Below are 13,580 nucleotides of genomic sequence, written 5' to 3'. Positions count from 1 at the left end.
GTGAGGTTGTATCCAAGAACTGTGGTCAGTTATCTCGGTCAGGCGTCAGTTAGGGGCACTTGGGAGGATATTAATGAAGGCTACGTGAAGCCAGTGTGCCGTCGCTAGGACCCATTGAAGTAACAAAAATCACAGATCCTCCATTTTGGATTGGACTATTTGCAGACATGACGTCCTCCCTCCTAGTTTCAAGGTGCGCGGTCACTGCATAGGGCTTAGGGAGAGCTGTTGCTTGTGCTTCCAGCCTGCGAGAAAACACGCGCCCGCACACGAGACCCATCTCAGACCGCTCCAGAGGGACGAAGCACTCCTGGACTCGGTATCCCTCTCGGTGTTGAGCCAGTCAGGTCATGGACAGTACAACGAGCCCCACAGCAATACTTGATCCGGGGGGGATCTGTTAATTTGAGAGGGTTTTCGGGACCTCCTAACCTGATTCATGTGATCCCGGCGAGGCCTCACACGTCCTCATCGACTTCCTGTTCCTGGTCTCATCCACGACGCGCAGGGTGGCACTTGTTTAGGTGTTTTTTGGCCACTAGTGCTCTGTAGCTGGTATGAACCTGAACCCGATGCCACAATAACTCAACACTCCTTCGTCTGTTGCAGTTGACGTCGGCCAGGTCATGGAGATAGATGTGGGGTAATCGGGACGTTTTCCAGGAAGTTTTGTTATACTGCGGACTGGGTCTTAAAGGGCCAGTTAATCCTGTTAATTCTACCTCGTTTTTCCAAGTCAAATCAAATGTATTTATATAGCCCTTTGTTTGCGCAAGCATGTCACAGAGGGCTTCACATACGCCCATAGAACTGCCCCTCAACCAACCTAAACCCTCAAGGATGTTTTCAATTGTTTTTAGTTGTTTTTGGACCTTAAAACATATCAGAGAAAAGGGATGTCAACATTTTTACTAAAATAACTTGTGTGCCGAATCCTTAACTCCCTGGAAGGGTTATGTGACTGAGAATGTTACATCAGGGGTTAGCCAGACCATTCTTTGTCAGCGAACAGCTAATGGCACAATTGGATTTGTTGAAATTAGCCGGTTAGCTTTTGTTCAGTGAATTACGTTATCTTGAAAAGGCTATGTTTAGCCAGTTAGCCGCTCAGTGGGAACTGCTATCATTAGTTAGCTTTTGCTCAGTGAATGACGTTATCTTGAAAAGGCTATGTTTAGCCAGTTAGCCGCTCAGTGGGAACTGCTATCGTTAGTTAGCTTTTGTTCACTGGACAAAGCTACTTTCATTGTCACAGCAGATGCCGGTGTGTTGTGGGACTCGAGCCATGCATGACTGGCTGATCGAAGCTCTTCCCAGATAGAGACACAGCCGTGTTTAAGGAAGCTATATTTACCTGAGCGCTTTGTTGATCCAAATCCCTCTCCATCTCTGCATTGCAGACCCTCATTCACCTCTAGCTAAGCGGACACAATCTAGAGTGCAGAGGATAAACGACTGTGGCCTCCACTGTGCAGCACAGTAGATCTCGAAGATGGCAGGTTTCATCGATTCATTCCCTTAAGTGATTAGATAAGGTTGGTTGCCCCAGTCATCGTGTTCTGAGGAGAAACACAGACCCTCTATCTCGTTACATTGACATACAGTAACTGCTCATCTCCCAAGTGCTCTGGCTAGGCTGTCAAGGTCTGTCAAGGGAGATTGGGTGGCAGGTGTTCACACAGGTGTAAAAGGTTGATTTTAATGTTGTGTTCATGTCTATGCCTGTTTGGGGACGTGATTAATATGGCACACATTCGTATTATCAAGCACATTTAAGCCATGTCAAATTCAGACATGGATGGCCTGTTGTTGACCAACGTTTGGTCCGGACCTTTTTGCATTGCATGAAAGTGGCTCTTGGATATTTTCGATTTACAAGGATTTTATTTACCTTCTGCTCTACTGAAAACTGCCTGGGGTCTGTTATTTGTCATTTGGTTTTAGGGTATACTAGGAAAAAACAATACCTGAACTGATCGAGCTCAATCATGCTCTACTTTTAATTGCCTTCCCACCATCCATACACAAACCAGATCACAACATGTAAACAAAGGGCCATGGCTACACCCTGCAGCCTTAATTCCCCACATAGATATCCTCCCAGATCTTACGGGGGGGGGGGGGGGAACTGATCCCAGGTCAGCACTTTCCCAGCTCCTCTACGCTGACCTATGAATGTAACCGAGGCAGGTAGAGAGAGAGATCCTTCTAGAACGTGCTGGTCTCTGGTCAGTTCTGCTGCTGCAGCTCCCCCATTGAGGTGTATTTATACCTGAGGTGGACGTGGAGAGAGGCGCTTAATGGGGTTTATCCTCCACGTGACGATTAGGATAAGAAGCTCAGGTCTCTCTAGGTGACCGACCGTGTTGAAATGTTGCTGTCTGGTCACCTGGACTGGAGCGGGACGGAGGAGGGAGGGGGGAAGGTGGGGAGAGGCGGGTCATCAGACACCTTTCTAAGACCCGGAGAGAGACGAGTGTCGTGCACGTCGTTTTTGTTGGTGTTTGTTTCGTTTTTTTTCGTCTACACTGGATGTGAGATCGATCCTCTTTCTTTTCAAAACATCCGCTGGCGTAGAATGTCCTTGACAACGTAGGGAATAAATCTTCCGTCCATATCTCTGTGCCGTGAACGTCGGTGAACGCGAAGCCAGCTCACAGCACAATAGAGCACCGTGCGACACAACGGTACACAACTACACGTGCTTGCAAGAATTGGATTGCGTTTATGCGCCCATCGTTCTGACCATGTCTCTCTCTCTCTCTCTTTTGTCCTTTCTCTCCTCTCATACTCCCTCTGCTCCTTCTGTCTCTCCCCCTCCCCCCCCCCCCCCCCACAGTGTTGTGTTCAGAACGAGTGGGCCAGGTCACTAAGACCTATCATGACATCGAGGCCGTCACCCACCTCCTTGAAGAGGTAAGCAGCCCGAAGAAAGGGATCATGGGAAGGGATTACTGTGACGCCACAAACTGACCATCGCCGATCAACATTGGGGTTACCACTTACACTAATGCTTTAACCGGATAAACATTGCAATATTATCTTAACGCCATTTTTTTCGGACACATTAACCCTCATAGAGGTCAACCACTATGAACACTAGATTGTATGTTCCTTACAAGAAGACTTCAATGTTTTCTAGTGTAAACCACACATATAAATCAAGTTTAAACGATGGTTCTGAAATGTTCAAATCAGCCAATCATCACCTTGCAGAAAGAGCGAGACCTTGAGTTGGCCGCCCGCATCGGCCAGTCCCTGTTGAAGAAGAACAGGGACCTGACGGCGCGGAACGAGCTGTTGGACGAACAGATGGAGATCGCAAAGGAAGAGGTTAGGACCTAGTCACAATGACACTGCACTGTAACCCTGTGTGAAAACACATCTGTTCTGTCGTGCAGCTGTGTTTATAATCTCCTCGGTTCATCAGATTGTGTTTCTACTTTACATTTACATTACATTTATTCATTTAGCAGATGCTCTTATCCAGAGCGACTTACAGTAAGTACAGGGACATTCCCCCCAAGGCAAGTAGGGTGAACTGCCTTGCCCAAGGACACAACGTCATCTGGCTCGGCCGGGAATCGATCTGGCAACCTTCAGATTACTAGCCCGATTCCCTCACCGTTCAGCCACCTGACTCACTTCTCCTTCCTCGTGCTCCCAGATAGCACAGCTACGTCACGAGCTCTCGATGAGAGACGACCTTCTCCACCTCTATGCCAGCACAGAGGACATCGACTGCACTTCGGAATCCCGCTCGCCGTGAGTACACACAAACACACACACACACAGAAACACACACACACACAGAAACACCCACCCCAAGTGCATCCATGCATACAAATACGCATGCATATCGAACGGTTCACACAGATCATTCTGAGGTCATTTTCTAGAAGGTATGCTGACACGGTGTGCTAACACGTCTACTCCCCGTCGACCCATTTCAGAATGCAAAGGAACGAGTCGTCCAACTCGCTCACTAACTACGTCCACTACGACTTCCTGCAGCATAAACTCAAGGGCCTGGAGGAAGAGAACCACAAACTACGCTCAGCGGTGCGCCAAAAACCACACCGGTCCCCCGTGCTAAGTGCCCAATACAAGGGAGCGAACGGTAAAAGTCGCCAAATGCTAGCCGGGGGGCGAGCTAACGATGTTTCTTCCCAGGCCAACGAGCTGACCGCGGAGACCACCAACTACGAGGAGCAGGAGCAGGAGCTGATGATGGTGTGTGTGGAGGAGCTCTGTGAGTGGATCACCGTGCCGAGAGAGGAGACTCTCCCTTGGAATATGAGAGAGCCTGTTGTGTTCCATGTAGGCCTCGATGGACTAATTCTCCCTTCTCCACGCTCCCCTCTTTGGCCTCTCCTGCTCCAATGGCGTCCCCTCCATCCATCCCTCGCTCCGGTCCAGCCTCGGTGAACAAGCGGGTGGCGGACCTGTCAGACGAGCTGGCCAGGAAGGTGGAGGACACTCTGAGACAGCAGGAGGAGATCAGCTGCCTGCTCGCCCAGATCGTGGACCTGCAGGCCCGCTGCAAAGGGGTGAGACACACACACACACACACCTACACACACACCTACACACACACCTACACACACACCTACACACACACACCTACACACACCTACACACACACCTACACACACACACACCTACACACACGCCTACACACACACCTACACACACACACACCTACACCCACACACACACACCCACACACACACACACACACCTACACACACACACCTACACTCACACACCTACATACACACACACACACCGACACTTTCACAACACACACCTACACATACAAATTCACACGTACACCATGCATACATACACACTCTCTCTAATATAAAGACACATGCGCATGCTTATGTGTTGACACACATGCAGATACACACCAGTAGATTTTTTGGCTACTTGAAGACAGTCTACACAAGGCTTGTTAGGCCCTTGATCTTGATAATTATCCAATCTGAATCAAGTCTGATTGGGGGGGGGGGGGCACATCAGCTTCAGTGCCCTTAGGGGTACTAATCTGACCTCTTGGTTTTGCATGTACGTGCGTAGACACACTCTAATTTGGGAACGTACACATGCACACAGCAACCCACCAGGTATTTATATCATGAAATAAAATATTTACCTGAGGCGATTACAAGTGACACAATGTTTGTGCCCTCACGGAAGTGGCACCAAAAAACGTCCGCACATCAAACATTTACAGGGGCACTTGTGCTGCTGCACAATTGTATCTCGAAAAATAAACACAGATGCACGCACACACACGCACGCACACACACAATGTTCTCCACTTTTTTGATTTCCTCTTCGTGCCACTCTCTCCATTCAGCTCAGCTCAGAGAACGAAGAGCTGACCCAGCACCTGAGCGCCTCCAAGGACAGCCAGTTACAGCTCAGATCTGAGGTAAGACCCTCCCCTAAGGAGGGGAATGAGGTTCAAGCTTAGACGTATTATTCATTTTAGCTTCCCACGTTTGTATATACACTGTATATATCTTTTGGTTAGCACATTAGGAGTGTAAGCTTACCACATCATGGGGAATATACTACTTTTAACTCTGGGTTTATATAATAATATGTTTCCTTCTTTCTCTGTCTTTAACTCTCCTGCTCCTTCTTCCTTCCTCTGGAAATCACTATTATGTTTAGACGGAATAGACCGCTGTGTAGAGAAGCACGTCCTTTCACTTATCCTTTTACAAATCAGAGCCAACATCGTCTCAGCCAATAGAGGAGAAACCAAGGGTGCATTTCTATGAGCGTTAAAAACGAAGCCCCCCAATCCATTCGGACTCGCGACAGAAGTTTGACCGATCTCTTGTCTCCCTCTGGTGGCAGTTGCGGGACCTGCAGGAGAAGTACTCTGAGTGTGAGGACATGCTACGGGAGGCCAGGGAGGACATCAAGAACCAGCGCAACAAGAGCCTGCCCAACAGCACGGTGCAGCGCTACAGTGCCATGGCCGCCGTCTTCCCCATGGACTCCCTGGCGGCCGAGATCGAGGGCACCTTCCGGAAAGGACTGGACAGCCCCGCCCCCTCTGAGTACAAGTACAAGGACCGCCCTACACACACACACACATTATAAATAACACAGACGCACACAAAAGAACACACACAGGAATGGAGTAGGGACCCAAGGACGAGAATCAAATCAAACGCACCTATCACCAAGTTGCATTTCACTTCATAAAGCGGGGGTTCATATTTCCATTCAAACCTCACTAATCATCGCCCTTCTTTTGGGGGGGGGGCGACCGCGGCAGGAACCACCCGTTCCGCGTGTTCGAGACGGTCAAGGTGGTGAACCAGGCCAGACTGCGCTCGCGGTGCCACTCCCCCGGCGTCCCCGGCTCCAGCCCGGCGTCGTCCAGCAGCACCAGCACCCCGCGGACCAGCTACTACGGCTCGGACAGCGCCAGCGTCGCCCTGGACGACAGGGCTGCCGCGGCCAGCCACGCCCCGCCACAGGAGGACAGCAGGTGTGTGGACTGGAGCTTGTTATGCTGCGTGACCAACCACGTTCGTCCGTGCGTATCTCTCTCGCTCTCTTCCGTCGCTTCCTAATAATCTCTCCCCGCCTTTTTCCCGCCGTGCCTCTACAGCGTGGGTGGACCCAAGCCCCTGGGCCAGCCGGGGACCCCGGGGGGCCCGGACCTGGAAGCGGCCCTGCGCTGCCTCTCTGCCCGCCAGCAGAGCCACGCGTCCGAGCGGCCCTTCTTCGAGGTGGAGCGCGAGCGCAAGCTCCGGGCGCTGGCCGTCGGCGGGGACGCGGCCGAGGGCTCCAGCGGCTTCCTCACGCCCAACGACAGCCTGGTGTCCAGCTCGGCCGGGTCGACCGGCACCAACTACTCCAACGGCAGCTCGCAGCACTCGGCCGGGTCGGGCTTCTCGGGGGGCTCGCGCTCCTACCTCCCCGACCGCCTGCAGATTGTCAAGCCCCTGGAAGGTGAGCCCCGGGGGAGACCCCCCCAACCCCCCCCCTCCCCGTTCCGTACGTCCGTGTGCGCGTGGACGGGATGGATTTTGGAACAGCGAGCAGCCCTGAACGTTCCTTCCTTCTGTGCGTTTTCTGCTGTGGTACTATATGACAGCGCTAATCGGCGCGCTTTGAAGTGTTCTACCAGTGCCAATGAAGCTTATTCACCTCAAATATTTAGCGTTCAGAAGTCATCATCAACCATAGCATGTCAATAACCAGTCAACCTAAGATTCAGATATCCTTTTCTCTCTCTTTCTCTCCCTCTCTGTCTGTCTCTCTCTCTCTCTCCCCCCCCCTCCCCAGGCTCAGTGACTCTCCACCACTGGCAGCAGTTGGCCAAGCCCAACCTAGGGGGCATTCTGCACCCACGGCCGGGAGTCCTCACCAAAGACTTCCGGGAGCTGGAGGTGGACCTGCAGCACGTCTACAGCCTCAACGACCTGGAGGAGGACGAGGAGGAGGAGGAGGAGGGGCCCCGCCTAGCCGCAGCACGCGGCACCCTGGGTAGGGATCCAGGCAAACCTCTCGACCCTGTTCGTGAATAGCGTTAATACTCAGTCACCTTGGTTATCCCATTTCTATGTTGGGGATTTCTGCGCGTGTAAGTGTTGTCGGTAAGTGCGGGAAATCGGATAGTGTAGCTCGATATGATCCTGTGTGATATCTTTTGTCCACATATCATCCATTGTGTGTAGCTGTGTGCAGTGTTTTTGGGGTTTAGTGTGTGTGGAGTTGTGTTAAGTGTATCCTCCTTCCATGATCTCCCAGTCACCCCATCCGGCCCCAACCTCCCCCAGTCTCCTCCCATCCACACCGTCAACACCTGTCAGGACATTCATCCCCCCTTCCTCATCCCTTCTTTCTCCACCAGGTAAGACTCCATCCATCCATCCCAGCCACCCGTTGATTCGTCCCACCTACCCTTTTATCCATCCCACCCACCCACCCATTCATCCTTCCACCCATCCACTGGTCAGGAAGCTGTCTTAGTTGAGTTTTACCAACCTACATCACAACCACACGCTTTGCCCGCACTCATCCCAAACACCGAGTTTAAACCCAGATTACGTGAGCGCCGTCAACCTTGATTCATTTCAGATTCGCCGTGAAAATATCCGACGGCCAACAGCCCATAATGTTCCTCAATAGAGTACAGTAGTCCGGCTTTCTTGTCCTTTAACCCTATCTACCCCTCTCCCCTCTCCTCCCCTCTCCTCTCTCCCCTCTTCTCTTCTCTTTCCCCTCTCCTCCCTCTCCTCTCCTCTCTCCCTCTCTCCTCCCCTCTCCTCTCTCCCCTCTCCTCTCCTCTCCTCTCTCCCCTCTCCTTTCCTCTCTCCCCTCTTCTCTTCTCTCCCTCCTCTCTCCCTCTCCCCTCTCCTCTTCCTCCTCCCTCCCCTCTCTCCCCTCTCCTCTCCTCTCCCTCCCCTCTCCCCTCTCCCCTCTCCCCTCTCCTCTCCCTCCCCTCCCCTCCCCTCCCCTCCCCTCCCCTCCCCTCCCCTCCCCTCCCCTCCCCTCCCCTCCCCTCCCCTCCCCTCCCCTCCCCTCCCCTCCCCTCTCCTCTCCTCTCCCCTCTCCTCTCCTCTTCCTCCTCTCTCCCCTCTCCTCTCCCTCCCCTCTCCTCTTCCTCCTCTCTCCCCTCTCCTCCCTCCCCTCTCCCCTCAGTGGTAGGAAGCGCTGGTCCAGGCTATTCCTCCAGCTCTAGAGTGCGCCGTTCGGGCAAAGTAAGATCCAGCAGACCTCACCCAACCATGGAGATTTCCATATTAACCCCTATTTCTTAACCATTTCATACTTTTCCCTTCACTAACCCTAATCTTTCCACCCCCTCCCCCCAGACCTGCTACTGAAAAACAGCAATGCCAACAAGCACCAACACAATGTAGTAGGACTGAGTGAAACGAATGACGGAAGTTAACGTCTTTAATACATATTAAGAGTTTGATGATCTTCGATTAAAGTTGTACCCAAATCCTTTCAAAGATAGTGTGACCAGTCTTGTAGCAGACACTAATTAAGTGATGTATTTAAGGGAATATATTTGATTTGTATCAACATTTGCGCTGTTGGGATTGTACAAGGAAACATTTGCAGGAAACATTTGTAGAAATGGATCTAAAGTGACCTTCAACAACTACTAATAGTTAGCAAGTATGTATTTAAGCAGCAGATAATTAAAGACGTGCACATTTCTAACTGTGTTTTTAGAAGACGCAGTGCATAAAAATTCACTGTGTGATAGAACATGTTCAGGCAGGCTGTTCTAACTTGATCATGTATCACTGGTTACAATGGTACCCATTTAAAACTGCTTCCTGGGCAAGACTAACAGTGCTATTGTATACTAGGTTACACTCCGGTATATAAACAAACCTTAAAGGATTTGACAACAATGTAGACTTGACTGGCTCATTGACCTATGACATCATGTCTCACCTGACCCAAGGCACTTCTCAACTTTGCATGGCCCGGTTCTCCCCTCTCATTGGGTGATGCATTCTGACAGCATTTTCTAACCCACCTTTCCACAGGCTTTTATTCTGGGAAATCCCTAGTGATGCCTACCTTGCATGACTAATACCGCTGTTGAATGAAGGCTTTTACGAGACATATTTGTTAAAGGGAGGAGGATGTTGATTGGTTTTTCTGCTTGCTGTCCAGATTTCTGATTGGTCATGTAACACGGGAGCTCCGTTTCTGATTGGATGATGCATCTGTGTTCTCTCCCCAGCCTTCGCCCTTGCCACCTGTCCACTTGTGGGAACTGTAAGCATCTGAACACTCGGCCCTCCCCCTTCTCCTCCTCCTCCTCCAGTGAGCATCACCATCACCAGCAGTACTTTGCTATGAATTTTCACCCCGCCTCCTGCTCCGCCCCTCCCTCACTTGGACTCGTGAGGTTGCTTCAAGAGCAGGGAATCTCCGCCTCCCCCCAGCCCGCCCCCCTACACCTTCCACAGCCACTTCCCGACGCCGACACCCCCCACGGCACACCCTGCCGACAGGGAGCGCGGCCCTTCCAGGAGGAAAGGACAAAGACCGTTTTCAGCTTCAACCTAGTGGAGAAGCTACAGAACCTGGGCTTGCACACAGTGGCAGCTCGAGGGGTGGCGGGTGGGTCCCAGCAGGAAGGAGAGAGAAGCAGTCAGGCACCCCTCTGAAGGTTAGGATGGACCCTTCCGCCAGTACTTCCTGCTCCTTGTCCACCTCGATTGATTTCAGTCCACCGTGGCTAGATAAACGAGCGACCCAGCGCAGCCGGATTTTAGTTCATGTTGCGTAAGTGTACAGTGCTCTTTTTCTATGGACTCATTCAAAATCTATACTGTAGGTCTCCGTGACGACGTGACATCATCATCCCGGGACAGTAACCTGATCATCAGTCAATCATCAGGCAATATACTGTATAAACAAACATCACAACGAAACCATAGATTGTTGTTTTATACCAGTTTGTTGTGGATGTCTTTTTACATGGTATGGAAGGGAATGGTGCTTCTCTCGCACGTATCGTTTTTTTTGTCTTTTAAGACCCTCACCTGTGTTGTCATGTTATCATGAAATGCTAAGTAATTTCCAGGTTATCATTTTGTCTTCAGCAAGAGCTGTTTGGGGAGGGGGGAATAAGCTTTTAAATTGCAAACTGACTATTACTTTTAATAGTCTGTCACTTTCATAGAAAAGAAAACTGCACAGAAAAGTATTTCTGCTTATTAGCTGCTATCAGTGAATGAAGCATGTAGCCTAACCACCATTCACCTGACGGTGTGAAAAGTTCTCGCACTCCAATCACTTATCTGCCTCAAAATGGCCGACATGATACACTCAAGCTGTACAGGAGGATTTGTGACATCACCTGTATCACTCATCACTGAATCCTCAAGTCTTGCACTGCACTCGCGTAGCTCACTGAACTGCATTGGCATGACTTCGCTCATCACTCACTGCAAGCCATCGTGAAATGCTTTACATCCAAATGCTGTCGATCATTGTGACTTTGAGTATTTGTCATACCTCACTCAAAAGCATTCAGGTTGTCTTCCATGCTGTATCAAATCCAACAAACAAGATGGGATTATTAAGATGTGTTATGAACTGAGCCATAAAATGTTGCTGGTACCAATATTTTAATCAAGTTATCATGGCATTTCGAATAGAAGGGGAGGAAAATATTTCAGATCTAGGCATTCTAAGTGAATTCTCTCAAAGTCATAGAATTGTGCCGAGGGGGATACCTTATGTAAATAAATAAGTGTCACTAAAGATAAATTTGAAAACAAACAAATTATCTAATTGTTTTGAGGCTTTTCTTAGGCTGCCTGGGCAATCAAATGCAACAAAAACATGGCATAGGATACTGCATATTAAAAAGGGAAAAATACCAGCAAATGAAGACAATTTGTCCTGAGACAAAATAATCACAGTAATTTACATCTGAGATGTAGAAAAATGATTATTGTCTGCTGAAGTCTATTTAATAATCACAGTTCTATATATGTGTGTGAATGTGTGTATCTATTGTACTACCTGTGGATTAAAATGTACATTGTATTTCCATCAGACCTACGGTGCTTGTGCTTGTCTGTTAAACTATATTGTAAGTTCTTCGACAGAAGTTTTAACAGTATCGTATTGTCTTTTCTCACCTTGAAAGAACCATTCAGATATTCTTCTTCTTAACCATTTAGTGCCTATATCAGACTGGTCAGACTTTGGCCTGCTTAAATCTGAACTTTTTAATAGCTCAAAGTGTCGACCAAACGGACTTTTCAGCTGAATATCGACAACCTTAAAGCTAAAAAAATAAATAGGTTTGCAGTTGTTAGAAGCTATGCATGTTTATTATGTAATTGAGAAAATGCACAAAGTAGGGTCCATAGCTACAGTTGCAAGTAATCAAAATGTGCAGATACTGTATATCCAAATAAGACATTGGTTCCTCCAATTTCAGCGACGATAGAACTCTGCGCTTCGACGTCCGAAATCTACCCAGCCCTGGTAGTCTCGGCCCGACATGCACTCAGAGTTCATCATCTCTGCGAACACAACATTCCTACATGAAGCAAACACAACGATTCAATTTGTGTTTAGATACAACACAACACAACCGGTAAACTTAATTGCGTTCACCAGGCTCTGCTTTCTCTCTCCATCGTTGTTTTTCTCTTCGTACACACATGCACGCCCTCACATTTCACAACACATACCTGAGATTGCCTGCATTATTTGCCTCGACATAAACTCGCGGTCGTCCAAGGAAAGATGCGCTAGTCTGTCCATCCTTGTTGTGCGAGTTTGAGTGATTTGACCAGGTCCAGCCACAGTTCCTCTGGCCTCCCTTGCTGACTCTTTCTTCGCCAGTAACTGCCGAAGACCCTCAGGCCGTTTGATGTCAATATCCGTTTTGGACAGCGACGATGATACGGCGGCTTCTATTATCGCTGCCACTAGTGCGCACACCAACAATCCTTTCATCGCCATGCCTAGACTGACGTCAAAAACGTTCGTTCCATTGTATAATTAATTCATATTGAAATACATTGTATAGAAGCTTTTCAACGACTATTTACAGTATCAAAAGTGGTAGAAAATATGATCTCACCTGAAGGAAGAGGTAAGAGGTAGCCTACTGTGGGCAGCTTGGACCAATGTCAGTTGAGTTGAGTTCAAGTGAGGCCTGGTGCTAGTTGTGAAATATCCCGTCTTTTATATACACTTATTCGAAGGTCAGAAATATGGCCTAAGAGCAATGGCAGATAACAATGTCCACAGAAAGAACCATTGATTGACTGAAGAGATTAGTAAAAGACTCCGTAATGGATATGGGGTGCTATTACGCGCTCGTCAATACGACGTCTCGTTTAGAAATACGATAATAGTTACAGCCAGAGTTCCGTTTGATTTAACTGTATGGGTAACATTTAGAACATTTTAGACAGTTTATAAGAATAGGGCCATTGTCTTTGGATGTAAAAATTACTCCATAAAAAGTAATGTATGTTTTTACATAAAAGCAAATGCGTAATGACATCAGGGTAACTGGGAACACTAGATGATCACTCCCATATAGGCCTACCACGTATAGGCCTACTGTCAATGTAGTGTAGGTTGGTAAAGGCCTGCATTCGGACTATGGACATTAATGTAAACTGGTTCGTTATATTGGATACAGTGTAGATATCCATGATATGGTTGTGTAATTTAATTAGACCATAATAGTGTTTGACTTATAGCCCACTGTAACACTGTGACAATTTAAAAGAGGGTGTAAGTGGACATGAGTGGTGACGCACATCCATTCCTCTTATCTACACTAAGAGTGTATTATTGACTTTCCACTGACATTAGATGTGTTGACTTACAGATTTTCTACAATATTAGAGAAACATCTTCAAACATGCATAGATACCGAATTGAATGATGACATACAATATTTTGGCTGTGGCGACTGGTTGTCAGGGGTTCCGTGGTGTAAATAGTAAAAAGCTAGGGATGGAAGGTCAAGATAACAGTCTCTGACAGGTAACGGTTGCCAAGCTACTAAAGTTTTATGCATCGAACTGTCA

General features: G+C 48.6%; 2 protein-coding genes across 4 annotated transcripts in view; one reads left to right on the top strand and one right to left on the bottom strand.

Moving 5' to 3' along the window:
• The window catches only part of hap1 (huntingtin associated protein 1), a 40,773-nt gene extending 29,202 nt beyond the window's left edge, over positions 1-11,571 (top strand). The window contains 14 exon segments of the mRNA XM_084685969.1: positions 2,840-2,916; positions 3,217-3,333; positions 3,668-3,765; positions 3,954-4,062; positions 4,174-4,252; positions 4,420-4,550; positions 5,366-5,440; positions 5,875-6,086; positions 6,302-6,517; positions 6,641-6,984; positions 7,321-7,521; positions 7,786-7,888; positions 9,746-10,142; positions 10,144-11,571. Coding sequence (XP_084542095.1) covers positions 2,840-2,916; positions 3,217-3,333; positions 3,668-3,765; positions 3,954-4,062; positions 4,174-4,252; positions 4,420-4,550; positions 5,366-5,440; positions 5,875-6,086; positions 6,302-6,517; positions 6,641-6,984; positions 7,321-7,521; positions 7,786-7,888; positions 9,746-10,142; positions 10,144-10,182 — 2,198 coding nt within the window. The 3' untranslated portion in view covers positions 10,183-11,571.
• Positions 11,572-11,848: 277 nt separating this feature from the next.
• LOC146237819 (uncharacterized) lies at positions 11,849-12,688 on the bottom strand. Of its 3 annotated transcripts, none has more exons than XM_084685058.1 (3): positions 12,617-12,688; positions 12,222-12,502; positions 11,849-12,050 (listed from the first exon to the last, which is right to left on the bottom strand). In XM_084685058.1, exons 2-3 carry the CDS (start codon positions 12,493-12,495, stop codon positions 11,962-11,964), a joined length of 363 nt encoding a protein of 120 aa, XP_084541184.1. In that variant the 5' UTR covers positions 12,496-12,502; positions 12,617-12,688; the 3' UTR covers positions 11,849-11,961. The 3 variants fall into 3 exon arrangements, 2 of the variants coding, with proteins under 2 accessions (XP_084541184.1, XP_084541185.1); XM_084685059.1 differs by having other exon boundaries at positions 12,222-12,497; positions 12,617-12,685; XR_014740548.1 differs by lacking the exon at positions 12,617-12,688 and having other exon boundaries at positions 11,950-12,067; positions 12,222-12,356.
• Positions 12,689-13,580: the final 892 nt, after the last annotated feature.

Source organism: Hypomesus nipponensis, chromosome 21, assembly GCF_054491055.1.
Source record: "Hypomesus nipponensis isolate SF chromosome 21, ASM5449105v1, whole genome shotgun sequence".
NCBI lineage: Eukaryota > Metazoa > Chordata > Actinopteri > Osmeriformes > Osmeridae > Hypomesus > Hypomesus nipponensis.
This window is presented reverse-complemented; position numbering and strand designations above follow the sequence as displayed.

Excerpts from the sequence above, each read along its gene's own strand:
- LOC146237819 (XM_084685058.1), bottom strand. The coding sequence starts at position 12,495 with ATGGCGATGAAAGGATTGTTGGTGTGCGCACTAGTGGCAGCGATAATA. Across the intron at positions 12,051-12,221 it reads AATAATGCAGGCAATCTCAG|AGATGATGAACTCTGAGTGC; the intron begins GTATGTGTTGTG and ends TTGTGTTCGCAG.